General features: G+C 41.8%; 1 protein-coding gene across 3 annotated transcripts; it reads left to right on the forward strand.

Annotated features, from left to right (window-relative positions):
- The first annotated feature begins 6,796 nt into the window (after positions 1–6,796).
- On the forward strand, positions 6,797–16,292 carry LOC146613605 (uncharacterized). Of its 3 annotated transcripts, none has more exons than XM_085378904.1 (18): positions 6,797–8,665; positions 9,318–9,450; positions 9,583–9,703; positions 9,797–9,901; positions 11,623–11,710; positions 11,796–11,957; positions 12,096–12,149; positions 12,620–12,720; positions 12,908–13,036; positions 13,146–13,242; positions 13,331–13,400; positions 13,606–13,742; positions 13,855–14,081; positions 14,262–14,327; positions 14,658–14,862; positions 15,040–15,138; positions 15,573–15,761; positions 16,059–16,292. In XM_085378904.1, exons 1-18 carry the CDS (start codon positions 6,797–6,799, stop codon positions 16,290–16,292), a joined length of 4,086 nt encoding a protein of 1,361 aa, XP_085235030.1. The 3 variants fall into 3 exon arrangements, with proteins under 3 accessions (XP_085235030.1, XP_085235032.1, XP_085235033.1); XM_085378906.1 differs by having other exon boundaries at positions 13,612–13,742; XM_085378907.1 differs by having other exon boundaries at positions 11,623–11,702; positions 11,800–11,957.
- The last annotated feature ends 18 nt before the right edge of the window (positions 16,293–16,310 follow it).

Raw genomic sequence — 16,310 nt, forward strand, 5'->3', positions numbered from 1 at the left:
CTGTGGAGCAGCAATACCCCCACAATCAGATTTGTTCCTTCTTCTAAGTCTTTTAAAACTACACTTAAAACGAATTTGTATTCATTGGAATTTGTGATTTATGAATACATTCATGTAGTGCTTAGATTTTAAATTAAACATCCAGTAGTGTTAACAGTTGATCTCAGACATTACAGCTATTTTCTTATAACACAGGATAATGCTGGAACAAATATCAAGCATATTCATCAGTTAAACAATCCTCCCAGAAAGCATGATTTAAGAGCAGAGGCTGACATTGTTATTGGGAATTCTTCAGACTCATCATACCCACACAGTGTATCATTTTCATCTCTGATCCCTATTGTGAAAACCCACCCAGGATCATGTATGATTTCATACAAGGAAATCTATGTATTTAGTTTCAAGGGAGTTTGTCATCAAGCAAAGATTTGTGAGACAGCAGGCAGCATGAAATTCACCAGTAATATGAGAAAACGTGATCTTAAAAAAAAGTTATGTTAAAGATTGAAAGCATTTAGAGGAATTTAGGGAATTTCTCCATTTTCACTGACTGCACTGAAAAACCACAGCAGGTCAGACAGAAGGAGGAAGGCGAGAGAGTTACGATCCCATGATGGGCCCTCTTTTATCCCCTCATTCTGGCAACTGATAATATTAACTCTATTGCATCAGGTTAATTACAACGTCTGAATGTGTGCACCTGTTGAAAGTGTGTGTGTGCGAGTGTGCGCATGTGTGTGCGCGCAATTGTTTACGCTTGCCTTAATGCATCTGTTTAAAATGGCACTTCAACACGCATGAGAGTAATACTGGAGGGTGAAGGAAATTTTCACCAGACTGTGTGTGTGTGTGTGTGTGTGTGTGTGTGTGTGTGTGTGTGTGTGTGTGTGTGTGTGTGTGTGTGTGCGCCAGTTGTCTCACAAAGGGTAGTGCTCTTTTTTAAATATTTCTTATTTAAAAAAAATGTCTGGAGATTAAAGTTGAATTACAGCTACATAGAGTACATGGAGACCTATTAAGTATTATAGTAGTAGTGGTATTATAACACCTATCACAACCCTATTAAGCATAAGGTATGCTATTTTATGGACAGAGATGTACAATATAACACATTTTATCATAATATCATCTTTATTGAGATTGATACTTTTAAAATAAAACACTGTTGGCAAACACACAGCTGACAGTTTTGTACTGTAAAGCTTATACTCTGGGAAGCACGGTTCAGGATTATTGTTATTGTAGTTTACAATAAATTGCTGGTACATTGGCGGTATCTTTTATGATCTTTCATGTTTGATCTAATGACATCTAAAGGCTTAACTCTGCCATTTATGCTCTTCATACTCATCAGCACAGGATTAGATCTCTATTACTTGTGTTTTTAAAATGAGACATCTGCAGTGTGCACATGCAATACAACAGTATCACTGTGCATATTTATACGCTCACAAGCTGATCTATAAAAACTGCCACCTGAGGGACACGTGAGACTATGTCCCAGCACGGTGTAAAGGGATTCTGCAGTGCAGCGGCACAGCTACATCGTGCTTTGCTCATTTAAATTGACAACTTGTGCGTTCATCCCAGATATGAGTTGAGTGGAGAGAATGTGTGTGTCTGCATTTAAATGCTCAGAGGATAGAAGGCAATTCCCTCATGAAACTGGGAATCTTTAAATATGGCTGACTGAACAGACAACCATATGGGGCAAGGCTGTGTGCGAAATGCAGCCTACACAACAACACACTCAGTCACATGCACACAAACACACAGTCGATACAGTCAACTATTATAGTAAAACCATCTGCCAGTCACTTCTAATTTGTTTAAATAACGATGACGTTGCTGTTTACTAAAGCAGTACTCAATGCTAGGTGTTTCAGAGATAACCAGGGTTTATAAATTTGCAACCCCAATTCCAAAAGAGCTGGGATGTTGTGTAAAACATAAATAAAACCTCAATGCAAATATTTGCAAATCTAGATCTTGATAAACACATATTTTATTCACAATATACCACAGAAAACTTCCATCTTCTTATCCACATCAGGGTCATGGCTGGGCTGGAGTCGATCCCAGTAGTCATAAGGGAAAGAGCAGACTACACCCTGGAGAGGTTGCCAGTCTATTGCAGGCCTAACACAGAGAGACAGACCACCATTCATGCTCACATTCACAGCTACAAATTTAGAATCATCACGTATGTCTTTGGACCATGGCAGGAAGCCAAAGTACCTGCAGTAAGTAACCCACACAGACACAGTGAAAACATGCAAACTCATCTACATCTGCATACCTCACGTGTCTTCACTTAGTTATTTTTGTACTTAGTTATTTATCTTTCATTAATTTTTATCCTTATTTTTATCTTTATTTATCTTAATATCTTGTCTTATATTTATCCTTATTTACCTTGTTCCTTTAACCCTTACCACACAGAGAAATGCTGTTTCTTTTGTACACATGACAACAAACACTTTGAATCTTGAATCTTGAAACTCCACTGATGGATTTGAATCCAGGACCTTTTTATGGTGAGGGAATGTTGCTAACCATCGCACCACCATGCTGCCCCATTGAAAACATATCAAATGCTTAAACTAAGGGAAAAACATTTAAGAAAAAAAATGATATCAGATTCTAGCTGCTCAATGGTCCTGGGTCTTCTTTGTACTTTTTGTTTCATGATGTTTTGAACTGGGGAAAGGTCTGGACTTTTGGCTCAGAAAAGATGGCGGCATTTCTGGATCCTGCTTACATATGGCTTCTTGTACTACATGTACTGCAGATGATAAGATTTTCTAACGTCTTCACGATTTTACATTACAGAACATTATTCTGAAATTGTTCAACACTTTATATATACATTTGTTTTGCAGATTGGTGAACCTCTGCCAAAATTTACTTCTGAGAAACTCAATGCTCTTTTCATACCCAGTCATGTTACTGACCTGCTCCCAGTTAACCTCCTTAGCTGTAAAATATTCCTCCACCTGTTGTTTTTATTTATATTTTAGTACCACTTGCTTTTCTAGTATTTTTCCCCCATCACAACTTGTTTGTGACATGTTAGTGCCATCATTATGATGCAGTGAAATTTGTCAGTTTAAATATTTAACATGTTTTTTATATTCTAGTGTGAATACAATATAGGAGCATGAGACCTATAAATGATGCATTTTGCTTTTGTTTACATTTTACACAACGTACCAACTTTTCTGGATTTGGGGTAAGTCAGAGGGTTAGGGTTAGTTTAGACTTTTTTTTTTAATAAATTGGCTAATATTTTTTTTAAAAATGGATGAATGGATATATAGTTAAAATATGTGCAATAATCCCTACATGATTTTGAAAGGACTATATTCACTGAGGTCATGAAATAAAGCCGTCAGTGCTCTCTGGTGGACTAACAACAGAACAGCTGTACTAATGGTAAATATATGTCCACATCCAATTTCTGTGCTGCAGTTTCATGCTGCATATCCGCTGAAATGTTGGGATACATACTGAAACATACAATCTGTGATAAAGCAACAAAACAGGTGAAATTGAAATAAAAGCTCAATAAGAACAACAAAGAAAATGTGCTGGTGTGTGACAAATCTGTTCTCCAGGGACACTGACAGCAATTGTTTAGCTCCATTTTCCACACTAGCAGCACACTCGCCGTACAGTAGCACTGTCCACAAACCCACAAACACAATAGTACTGCTGCAAAGAGAACCTATGCGTTGGCACAAGTACTGACGGGTCTATTATTGTGTCTAAATTGTAACCGTCTCTTTTTTATGTCAATCTGAGGAGAGAAAGACAGAAACTCCTGTACAAGTCAAGGTGACCTGAGAGCTATCAGCACAAACAGGGCTCTGTATTTCTCATCTTACTTGCGATCAATCCGAAATACTGCTGAGTAAAACAGAGGGGGCTTGCTGTCACTTCACAGCATTTATCATTCCTACAATTTGCTGTTTTCTCTACTCTTCAGTCCTTTACATTTCTACTGCTTCTCACATTCCAGGTTAGATTTTCTGCCTCCATTCTTTGCCTTTGTTAAGGTTCAAAATATTGGGGATGGAGACAAGAGAAAAACCACAATAACAACACTGGTCCGGTCGGGTTGAGTCAAACGATGATTTAATGATCACACACGTGGGAGATGGACACTGATGCAGACAGCCTCAAAATCTCAAAATGGTGGAGCATTGCTCAAACTTTTATAGCCTCTGGTGCCTCCACCTTATCATACAAAGCCTAAACATTCACATGCTTTCTCTCACACAGCGCCTAAGCTACGACCTTGGCTCCCTGTTTATCTGCTCCTGCTGAAATGGGGCAGAAAACTCCAGCACACTCTGTTCTCTTCTACTCAGACAAATTAGATTTCTTATAACTCAGCAGTATAATGCATCATAAAACAATATCATTCATTCACAACAAGTCAGCAGTTTAATGTAATGCAAATCAGTTTAACTAATGCAATAGTTATCAGCTTCTTCTAATTCAGGAGAATAATGCAAACTAAAACTACATAATAATTCACAATCTTTAATTAGGGGTATAACATGGCATAAAATAATATTATAATCTAACACCTTCATTTACTCTGCCTCGCTCACTTTTCTACCTCTCAAAATTGACTTTCTCGCCCACCGCGACATCACTCCCTCAATTTCCATCTTCCCTTCATTTTCCCTCCCTCTCTTGGTTAGCCTCATTCAGAAGAAGGCTTTTGTGATTGGCCAGTATTTATATCAACTAGGTCCCAGTGCCACCTGGGACAATAGTCTCCTGTCAGATCCAGGTCATAGCAAGCAGAACCACTCTTCGGCTCTGCACGGTTCAGTCCAGTCCATTGAAATCCAGTCCAGCCCATCTGCCACACAAGCCAACCTCTCAGACAGACATAGGTACTGCACCTACTCACCCGCTGGCATCACACAGACACACAAGGCAGGAGCACGCACAGGTGCTGCATCACTGCTCCCATTTTGCCTCACACACACACACACACACAGGTAGACAGTGGGAGATCTGGCTGACTGCACAAACCTGCATCATGCACACAGGTGAATATTCACACCAAGCCTGCCTCTGAGCCCAATAGAGGCTCTGCTAGTGACATTTTTTCTTTACTACAGACAGCAACTCTGGCAGTGATGCTGAGAAGCAGGAAACAGGTGAAGGTAAGTGGATGTAGCACAGATCTGCATGCTTGGTAGAAGTTTAAGAGAGAACTACCATGTTTAGCATTATGCAATAATATGGGGGAAAGCTACAAAACAGGTATTACAACAGATGGCATTATTAGCCTCACAATGGTTAACAACCACCACTAAATATGAGACTGTAATAGGCTTTAGTGACCAAAATAAGACTTTCCACTGAAGATAAATACTTTATAGGGCACAGATGTTACAACTGACTTTTTAAATGTAGGCTAACTTGCCCGAGGGCACCGTCAGTGCTACACAGTTACTGGAGTAGTTTACACAGGATTACAGGGGGATAATCCATTTACAGTATTTAGAGACATGAGTCGCCATCTGTCTGTATTTATCTCAGCAAGGGAGCCGTCAGCACCGACTGACAGCAGCAGCACTTTTATGGTGAGACGAAACTGTCGGGGACGGTCTAGAGAAAGAGCTATTACTTTAATAATATTCCAGTTACTTTCTTGTAATTTAGCTAACCGCTGGATCACGAGCCCTAACGCGCTGGAGCCCGCGACCTTTAAACTGCGCGCGCACACTCGCCAGGTTGGTGAACTTTGCTGCCTTCACATGCCGTCGTGAAATCCGACCTCCGAACGACAAATTTGCGATTTCATTTTTGCGAGACAGTTTTAGCTAGTCACAGTTAGTCCGAGGAAAAGTCTTGTGCCAAGAAAAACACTGCTTTTGCAGTAAGCTGTCAGAAAGGTGGGTGTAGGGTTGCAATGAAAAGAAAGCTTAACTGACCCGGGCTTGAAGCCAGATTCCGTTAATGTGACTAATTAATTTATCTAATTGGAATTTTTTTTGCCTAAAACGTTAAGGAAACAATAATCTAAATAAACTGATTTAGACTATCGTTGATATTAGAAGTGCAAAAATGCGCAAGCTTATGTACACACGCCCTCAATCCTTTTTTTCGACAGGGCGTGTGAACTTAAATGTTGTCTAGAAGGGACCGCAAACAAGTCTAATTGTGGATACCTGTGTCAAGTAGATATACAAAAATGTCTACATGCTACGTTTTTATCTTTTAAACTGTTCTGGCGATTGAAATTCTTCGATAAAAGAGTGAGTATTTTTTTAAAAATGTGTTGTTCTTAATCCTGGCACTGGATAGTTTGTCTCAGTCAGTAACTGAGGTTTAGCGTTTTGTTTTCTTCTTTGATTCAAGGGTTTAAGGACAGAGCGATGCTTTATAGATTTTGAGGCACCTAAAAAGGTATTATTTATTTCATGTTTGTTTGCACTGTACGCCTACTGAGCTATTCTTAATGTGCTTTTCAGGAGATTTTCACTGTGGTGGTGATAATGAATTGAAGAATCTGGAGTCTACCTTATGACAATGAACTTCCCAGACCAAAAGCCTGCCTTTAATGTTTGCTGTCATCACACAAATGCAGTAAACTTGTAAACCACCAGCTTTTGTCAAGAATATCTTGCCTTATTGCAACCATTTCACTGTACCAGCAAGTCTTCAAACATTTGCCTTTCCCCAGGTGCTTTGTCTAGCTACGAAAAGCATCTATTTCAGATTGTCCACAGTTTCTCTCATAGCCAGAGAACCTCCAAATTTTCCAATGATGCGGACAGAGAGCAAAGGCCGAAGTGCCTCCCCTCACAGGATAACTTACAAATCTGATTTCCATGCTATCAAATGCTCATTCGACACTGGGACCAGTTTACAGCCAGGGACCAAATCTGCTGCTGCCCAGCGCTCTGCTGTGCACCCTAACAAGCTGGAGTCCAGCCTGTCAGAGCCCCTAATGTCCTGCACCAGCACCAGTGGTAGCACAGGTTGCAGAAGTAGAATCCACAGCACCAGGGGGACCAAAATCAGAGATAACATCTTTCTTCAAATGGACAGCCAGCAGTTGAAACAAGATAGCGGCCCAGTGCCAAGTTCTGGCTCCACGGTGCTTATTTCTCCCCCAAATCCTAGCATACAGCTCCAGACTTCACCTTTTCCTGGATCCAGGTGTTCAGTCATCAATTCCTCATCTGCTCTGAGCACTGTAACAACAAATATTTCTATCCCAGAATCCTCCCTGAAAGATAAACCATCCAGAGCGGAGGAAATTACGGATATTGACCGAGCTGCTCTGGCACAGAAGTTCTCTGTAACTCGAAGATTGTTTGAGAGCAAGATGATGGAAGATGGGGGTGGTGGAGGCCAGGTTTCAAAACCCCTGATTGCCAGGGGAAGCAAGGGGATGGAAGATGGGAAAGTAGAAGTCAACAATGTAGAAAAGGTGGAAGAGGGAAATGGGAAAAGGAGGAACACAGAAGAGGATGGCTTAGATAAAGACAAATCCATGAACCATATCATAAATGTTTCCTTGCTGAAGCCTTCTACACCATCTTCACTGACAAGGTGCCCTAAATCCCCCGTCTCAGATATTCCTGGCGATGCATCCAACAAGTACAACTACTTTGACAAAGACGATCAAATCAAAGTATCACAAACAGAAGGAGAAGCATCCTGTCTTAACCCCTGCTTGACCCCTGAGGAGACGCTTCGAGCAGAGTTGGTCAGCATAAAAAATGAGTCATCAGAAAGTGATGAGAATGAAGAAGGGAAGGAGTGGAAAGAGAATAAATGCTGGATTAAGGATCAAGTGACATATATTAGTATAGCTCCAGGTGAAGAGTCCTCAGTGGATGATGTGTTTGAGGAGCCTAGTGTGGAAACACAGGGACCTTACAAATTGGAAAACAGGGTGGTATTACAAGTACGAAATGTTGGACCAATCATTTCATCAGGAGACCACCAGAAGGAGCTGTCAGGGAGCATGACAGAGAAAGGAGGAACGGAGGATGGCAGGGATGTTGGAAGAGACAAGTATCTGCAGGTGAGTGAACAATGGGAGGGTGGAAGGGAGGAGCAGAACAGAGAGTTCGTAGCACGGGCTGAGGAGAAGTCGACAGAAGAAGGAGGCAACAGGGAAAAAATGACTGATGCAGTGGTAGAAGAGAGTTTTGGTGGGAAGGAAAGGGTCATCGTGCAAGAGAAGGAAGTTTACAACAAGGCTGTGGGAAAGGGCAAAGGTGGAGTGGAGGAATGTAGACAAAGTCAAGAAAAGGAAAATGGGAAAGAAGAGAAAAGTAGGAAGGAAGAAGGCAGAACACCTGAGCTGCAAGCAGAGTTTGCAACTGAGGAGGTCAAGCATGTAGCATTAAGAGGAGGTAGTGATGGAAACACTGAAGCAGGAGGCGGCAAGGAGGCCCAAAAAGAAGATGCATTAATCAGTGGCATTGAGAACAAGGCTTTTGCATATGATCAGGAATCCCAGTCCCATCCAGAGCTTTCCACTCCACCAAGACAAGAGTTGGAAAACCAGCTTTTGTTGGAGTATGAGGAAATTCCCGGTGTGCCTGAACTTTCCGACAAGGAGAATGAGGATGGATCTGCCGAGAGGAAGGTCAAGTTCTGCTCGGCACCAATCAAGGTAGGGAAACCTTTGTGAAAAATAACGCAAACGTTAAGGGTTTGCAGGCTTTAAGCTACCATTGCTCATTTTATTGAAAGCTGCAAGGTCTGTAAAGTCATGCACTTGAGAAACTCTTTTGTCGTAGATTTGTGTGACTGTCAGTTCCAGCTGCTATTTGAATCTGAGTAAGCGAGGTGTTAGCCCAAAGCAATGTTTCTAATCCATTAAGAGAGGAGGAAAGACAAGATTCCACACGCTTCCCTCTGTCAGCGCTCGGCTCAGAGCTGCCTTTACACCGGAAAAAGATCCCGCGGCATTAATCTGGATCGATTATAACAAACTACTGTAGCAGTGGTCAGTGTGGCATCAGTAAATGTCATATGGAAGTTGTGTGTGTACACTTAGATATTTTGCAATCCTGTAATTGTTGGTACAGTTTGCTCAAGTGTTTGCATTTACTCGATCCGATGCTGGCTCTCACACTAACCACATTTGTCTGTATAAACAAGGTCTTGTTGTGTCAATAGCTGCAGATCTTTCTAGTCAGCCCACAGTGAACATATGCACCAGATAAGAATGCAAAAAAACAGGCATTTTCATTTAGCCTAAAATTGCCATCAATGTTAACCTAAGTTGAGGCCTTAATTGCATGATGAATGGTGTGTTTCAGGTGTACAACACCTATTCTAATGCAGATTATGACAGACACAATGAAGATATTGACCCAGTGTCTGCTTCGGCTGAGTTTGAGCTAGAGAAGAGAGTGGAAAGGATGGATGTTTTTCCAGTGGAGATAAAAAAGGGTTTGTATGAGCATCTGTTTTTCCTCTCTCCTCTGATTGTTAAACGTCTAATGATTTTTAGCAGTTAATGTAGCTAATGTAAGGATAAATTCCCAATGTCTTCACTACCTTTTTTTCCCCCACACCCTCCAGGTGAAGATGGACTCGGCATCAGCATCATTGGGATGGGTGTAGGTGCTGACCAGGGACTGGAAAAACTTGGCATCTTTGTCAAGACAATCACTGAAGGAGGAGCAACCCAGAAGGATGGAAGGTTAGCTTTAGTGTCTTTATTTTTTTTTTCTCTGAATAAAACGAAGATAAAGGTAGATACTCTCCTCAGTCTGTATGTGTTTATCTCTGTAAGGATTCGGGTGAATGACCAGATAGTGGAGGTGGATGGAGTGCGTTTAGTTGGAGTCTCCCAGCTGTTTGCAGCCACAGTCCTTAAGAACACATCGGGTCTCGTCAAGTAAGTTACCACACAGCAAGTTTTTTTTTTTGTCTGTGACACGTCCTGATTCTTGTTATGTTGAACAGCTTTGTGTATTTTTGCTGTTATCTTAGACCAGCGGTCCCCAACCCCTGGGCCATGGACCAGTACCAGTCTGTGGGTCATTTGGTACTGGGCCGCAAGAGTTGAGACTAGGATGTGAAATTTATGGTTTTCAGGGGTTTTATCATTAACTCTGTTTCCCTGGGTCTTTTCCCGTGTTGTAGTTGTGTCTTATTTTGAAAGAAATATTTACCATAGCGACCCGAGAGCACTAAGGGGCAGAGAGGAGGACGTTACTCTCAATGTTATTGGCGCATTTCAGGAGAACGCTGCTAATAAAGCTACACAATTACACAGTGAATTTGCTTTTATTATTATATTTACAAAATACCACAGTTTTTGTCTTGGTTGTATCATTTTACTTGTTGTATTTATCCGCGACACCTTAAAGGCTGGTCCGTGAAAATATTGTCTGACATTAAACCGGTCCGTGGCGCAAAAAAGCATGCGGACTCCAACATCGTTTTTTTGGTAAACCGTATATAAAAGTGTGTTTGTGCACTTCTTTGATATTCCACTTTAAAAATAATGTGCAAAGATAAGTGACAGGGCCTCCTAAGATGTCTAAAAGTTGTATAAAGATGAAACAATGTTAGTGCTATAAATAAAGTCTTCTCAGATATTTTTAGTCTTTTATCATAAGGGTGATATTGTATTTGCAAGTTTAACTCGGTTAACACATAATATATTCTTCACAGTACTGTCTAAGATTTTCTTAAGTCTGCCATAGTGTGCAGGATTGTCTGTCAGCCCTTCAGATCATAATGAAAAACACTAATAGAAACATTTTAATTTCTTTTATAATAAACACTTGAGCACCTCATATTGTAGGTTTTGGGTGCCATCTGGCAAATCTTTAAATGCCAGAAATGAACACATCAGCTCATTATTTCCTCTTCATGACACCCTCATGTGGTCTGTCTTTTCACACAGCAATGTTTTGGGGTTTTTCTTCTGATATAAACTTTGAAGCAACATTTATAAATCGCATCCAACATTTTTGGATAATCTGAGTGTCTGTAAATGCACCGACATTTAGAGCATGTTTAAAAACAGTCAGCGCCTGCAGCTATACTAATGTACGATGACAGCGTACCACCAACACTCAGAGTACATTTTGACACGCCGCAGCAGGATGAACCCGGTAGTAAATAATAATGACGAATCAGTTTCCAGTCGGCTGCTTTAGTTCAGGGGTCGCCTTTGTACTTTTGCACTTGTTATCTGTGTTTGCTGACTGGCATTAGTTGTCATGCCATCATTAATGTTATTGGTGACACCTGAAAAGTGGGATAGCTCCTCCTAGTGAGGATGAGAAAGTGAGAAGCAAGGGGGCACAGCTGCCAAATGGCAAATCCTGCTTCATAAACATCACCGCTTATGACTTGCAAGAGTGCAGCGATAATATGTCACACCAGCTGATGAAAGACAAAGAATACATCAGTGTTTCCTTGTCTCTCTCAGGTGCACTTTAGTGTTTGAAAGATCTGCCATGAGTCTGCAACTTAAAAAAGCATCCAGAATGTCTGCTGTAAAACGCACAATTTAACACAATCTGCACAGGTGTGTGGTGAGATGGAGTGATTGATCACACCTGTGATTGATTTCTGGGGATTTTTTGGTTTTTTTTCCTGCAGGTTTTTGATTGGCCGAGAGAAGGAGGGGGTGGAGAGCGAGGTGGCGCGACTGATAAATGAAAGCCTGGAAATGGATAAAAGCAGAAAGGTGTGTCCTCTTGTAGAAGTGGGGGAGGTTGGCTTGTTTTAACTATTTCTGTTCAATTTAACTGTGCGTGTGTGTCTATATGAAGAGAGAAAGAGATGGCAGAAGAGTGGAGGACAATGATTGCAGCATATCAGAGAAGGGCTTGGTGTTTGATGAAGAGGAGGCGGAGGATGACTGCTGCGAAGAGGAGGATGTGTCCGCTCTTTCGGGTCTAGACAACTACCAGCTCTGCCTCAAATACCAGCAGGTACTCTGTGTTCAACCAGAGGTTTTAGCTTGGATTCATATTCTAAAACTAAAAGAAATGCTGAAAATCTGCGTCCTTTCTTGTAATTGTTAATATATCCAGGTTTATTCATGAATTTGCTCTTTAATGTGCTTACAGCTTCAGTCCAAACTAAGAAGCAAAGCAACCCAACTTGAGCACACTAAAGAACAGGTAGGTCACTCAGTTGAGGTTGAGGCTCTGTGTCTCACTCGCAAACCAATGACTGTACTCACTTCAATACACTACCTTCGCATCCAAATTTGGAAGCCTCTGACCCATTTAACTGTGTATGAGACGCCACAGAGTGGAGTTATTAGGACATGGCTGCTTTCCAGCACTCCTCGTCAAGCCCTGCTTTTTCTGCCTTTGACTTGAAGTAATCACCACTGTGACATAACTGGGTTGGTGAAAGCCTTTCTGAAAGAAATCTTTCTTCTGCGTTGAGTTTTGACTACTTCAACAGCTTTGATGGCACAAAGCAAGAGGAAATGTGTCGTTTCTCCAACAAATGTCTTGACGCACACGATCTAACAACATGAAGGCCCTTTTTTTTTTTTTTTTTTTTTGGGAAGACATTTTTTTTTCCTCTTGTGCACATGACATGCTTGCATTGCATAAAGATAGTTTTGTCTGTTTCTTAGTTAAAGGCTTGGGAGGAGCAGCAGGCCTGTTGGGAGAGCCAGAAGGCTGACTTGGAGCAAAAAGTGGAGGATGGAGAGGACAAAGCAGACAAACTAGAGAAGTACGGTTGAGCAGCTTCAATGCTCTGTCCCATTTTTGTGATATTTTTCTAGAGCGTGTGGAATAGAAAAGCATTTTACCGGAGCAGGCATGAAGATTAAAGGCTGCAATTGGAGACTGTTGATAAATACAATGAAGATTATGATGTGGGTTGATAAGGTGCTAATGAATCCCACTCTGTTTATCAGGTATTGGCAAGAGGCCCAGACCCTGTGCAGAGTTGTAAGCCAGCGACTGGCTGATGCCCAGAGCCAATCAGAAAGCCTGGAGATCAAATACAATAAGGCCAAGAGACTGGTCAGAGAATACCAGAGCAGGTACTCATGAAATCCTGCTAACTCCCTAAAAGTGTTACTAGTGAGCATGCTGTGCAAGTTAGTCAAACTGCACCAAGGTGTCTTACATGTGACTTAATGTGTTTTTAAGAGAGGAAGAGGGGGAGAAAAGGGAGGCAGATTTGAGGAGAGAAATGGAGGAGAAGGAGAGGCAGCACAGAGAGATGATTGAAAAGCTTCAAATCCAGGTGAGGGGAGGCTTTTCAGTGCTTTGAGGATTTATTTACCTGGTCCTGACATTTCTCTGTAGTCATTGTTTCTCATTGTGTATCACAGATTGCACAGCTAGAGGGAAAAGAGCCAGTATCTGAGAGAAAGAGCCACTCAACTGACACTTCAAACACCGGTGAGCATCAGTTTTGGTGACAGTGAAGTGTCTTTGCATGTCTGTTTGACTCGGCAGCTGGCTCTACATATTACTGATGATAAATTATATTTTATTTTTCTAGCTTCAGAAGCGGAGGAACACTAAGCTTTTTGAGTTGTCTAATGCAACTTCAGTATGGAAAATTATTATGTAATTTAAATAGGCTTTTATGCATTTGTCTCAGGCACAGACTGGTCGATTCCAGTTCCTAATACCAGCCGTTTAGACTCCAGCGCTCACAAAGCCAGGGCTCAGCTAGCCCAGAAATCCAAGCGCCAACCGCCTTCACGAGACAAACTCAGAGAGAGCTTCAGAAAAGGGGTAAGGAACAGTTTTGTCTGTCTTCCTTTTTTTTTTTTTTTTTTTTTTTAATATGAAACGGGGGTGAAAGAGATGCAGTTTCTAGCTGTGATCATGTCTTCTCTCACTACAGGAAGAAGGGGCCCTGAAAGCACAAGAGGGACGGTCACTGTCCGCACCCACAGCGATCCGAACCAGTAGAAGCGACGTGTCCAGCACCTCATCGTTCCCAGCCTTCAGTCCTCAAGCTGCAAACAACTCAGTCTTCACCCCTCCAATCTACATCACGGATACCACCCCGTCCTCGCCGAGCAAATCCTCCACCTCTAGAAAATCCAAAAGGAAATTTCCCGACTTCAGGTGGCGGCTCTTTTATTTTGACTCACACTTTCTAAATTTAAAGCCTTAAATTGCTCTTCAGCCTCAGAGTTCTGATGGTTTTGCCAAACATGCTGAATATGGCACTGAGTAAAATTTTGCTGGTTGTATTTTTTTTTTTCTTGTATTTACTCTTTAAAGCTTATTTAATATTTCTTTTAGTGGCCTTCGCAAGTCTCTCAGCAAAAGAAGAAGCGAAAAACGCAGCAGGACGTCTGTGAGCAACAGGTGTGGTGACACTAATATGGGTGGGGGGGAAGAATGTTTTTAAAGATGTGAACCTAACATCTGTTTTGAACACTACTGCTCTTGACAAAGATGAAAAATGTGCATACATTTTAATATACGTTTACTGCACATTCACCCAGTGTATATACTGTGTGTGTGTACATATACATATATGTTCTTCCTCTACACCCCCCCCCCCCCCCCCCCCCCCCCATTTTTTGCACATGTCGAGGAGCGTGTCAGGCTACATTTCACTGTGTGTTATACTTGTATAACTATGCATGTGACAAATAAAGAACCTTGAATGAGGGCATAACTGCTCTTCTCCAGGGCATCCAGTGATGACCTGTTGGATGAGCCCGCTGAAGTCTCTCCATCAGGCTCTGTCACCTCCATGCCCTCTTGCCTGCCATTTCCTTGGTTTGGCGAGAGAGGAAGAGAAAAGGAAGAGGAAGGGGAGAGTAGGCGGGAGCGACTTCGGTCTGTATCCAGCAGCAGTTTGCCGTACCTGACCACCTCAGGGAGAAGACAGCAGGTAAGAAAATGAACCCACAACCTTCTCAGCGTGGCCCCTTCTTCCTGTCTCAGCTTTCTGACGTAGAGCAATCTCATACAAACACAACCTCATTTCAAATTGGCTTGCATGCTTTTGTACATATGCAGTAGATAATGAACTATCTAGGCACCCCAGTTTCATTTCTGTTGGTTCCAGAGTATTGGCTCTCCAGTGGGCTGTTCCAGTATGGTGGGTCATGTGTCTGATCACTCCCTCTCTGGACACTCTCACACTTTCACCTTTTCTTCCACTGAGGTGAGTCTATCCTTCCCTTTCTTTTCTTCACTCTTTGCTTCCCCCCGGGCGTTCTGTCCAGCTTTCACACACAGGCTCTTTAACCTCCTAGGACCTGGCATCCACATATGCGGACATCACATTTTGGGTTATTTAGACCAAAATACTCAATTTTGCTTTACAAGGGCCTGATATCCACTTACGAGGACATTATACTGCTACTGTTCTATCAAAATTTTAAACGAATATCCTCATATGTGGCTCTTTTCTTAAAAACAAAAATAAGGTTAAAAAAAAAAATCTGGTAATTCTTTGTTTTGACGTTCTTGGGCCCCAATATGCCCAAATATCAAAGAGAAATTAAAAATGCATGCCGTGGAAGAGTTTGGGTCTTAGGAGGTTAATCTCTTTAATCATAGCTTCCTTCTCCTGCTATATTCTTTCATATCCCTCAGACTTTGGACGATGACCCAGTTCCCACGAACAACAACAATCAGTGGCAAAGTCGACCCGTCTTGGAGTGGAATAACCAGCAGGTGTGTCTGTGGTTAATCGCTATGAACATGGATAAATACACATCAGAGTTTGCCGCCAGGAGTGTGGATGGGACACAGCTTCTCAACATGGACAGTGAGAAACTCAAGGTCAGCAGATGAGCTACTGCTGTTGGGGGCAGGAGCCAAATGTTTTGTGTTGTGGTGTAACTATATAGGACGATTTATTGTGGACTACTCTGCTCTTCATGCTGGTTGCAGTGTTTCTTAGTAATCACAACAGAGTAGCCTTGATACAAAGTAGTCCAAGTGATTGAGGTTTTACACTAACAAATTTTAAACTTGCTTCTTGTTAAATGTGAAGTCGGTCCCCCGTGTGAGGTCCAAAACGGCATGTGTACCAAATCCACTAGTACCCCATTTAAACACACACTTTTTTGTTATCAGGCTTTGGGCGTGTGCAGTCAAAGTGACCGTTCTGCCCTGAAGAAAAAGCTTAAGGAAATGAGGAAGAGAGAGGAGAAGGACCAGAGGAGAGGAGCGAAGAGGCTGAAGGAGGAAAAGGATAAAGAAAACGTGGACAGCGATGGCAAAGAGAAGTCAAGGATGATGAGCGAGGGGAAGCCCCTGAAAGACGAAAGACGCAGTGGAAAAACTGTAAGAACAGAGTCGCTCCTGTGAAGGAAAGACTGAGATGAA

The sequence above is a fragment of the Diplotaxodon limnothrissa genome, linkage group LG18 (assembly GCF_057381915.1).
Source record: "Diplotaxodon limnothrissa isolate DT_005_m linkage group LG18, D_limnothrissa_male_GT1.1, whole genome shotgun sequence".
NCBI lineage: Eukaryota > Metazoa > Chordata > Actinopteri > Cichliformes > Cichlidae > Diplotaxodon > Diplotaxodon limnothrissa.

Bases quoted from the DNA above. Each gene is read 5' to 3' on its own strand.
- LOC146613605 (XM_085378904.1), top strand. From the start codon at position 6,797: ATGATGCGGACAGAGAGCAAAGGCCGAAGTGCCTCCCCTCACAGGATA. The intron at 8,666-9,317 runs GTAGGGAAACCT...GGTGTGTTTCAG, and splicing joins TCTGCTCGGCACCAATCAAG to GTGTACAACACCTATTCTAA. The intron at 11,958-12,095 runs GTACTCTGTGTT...ATGTGCTTACAG, and splicing joins TCTGCCTCAAATACCAGCAG to CTTCAGTCCAAACTAAGAAG.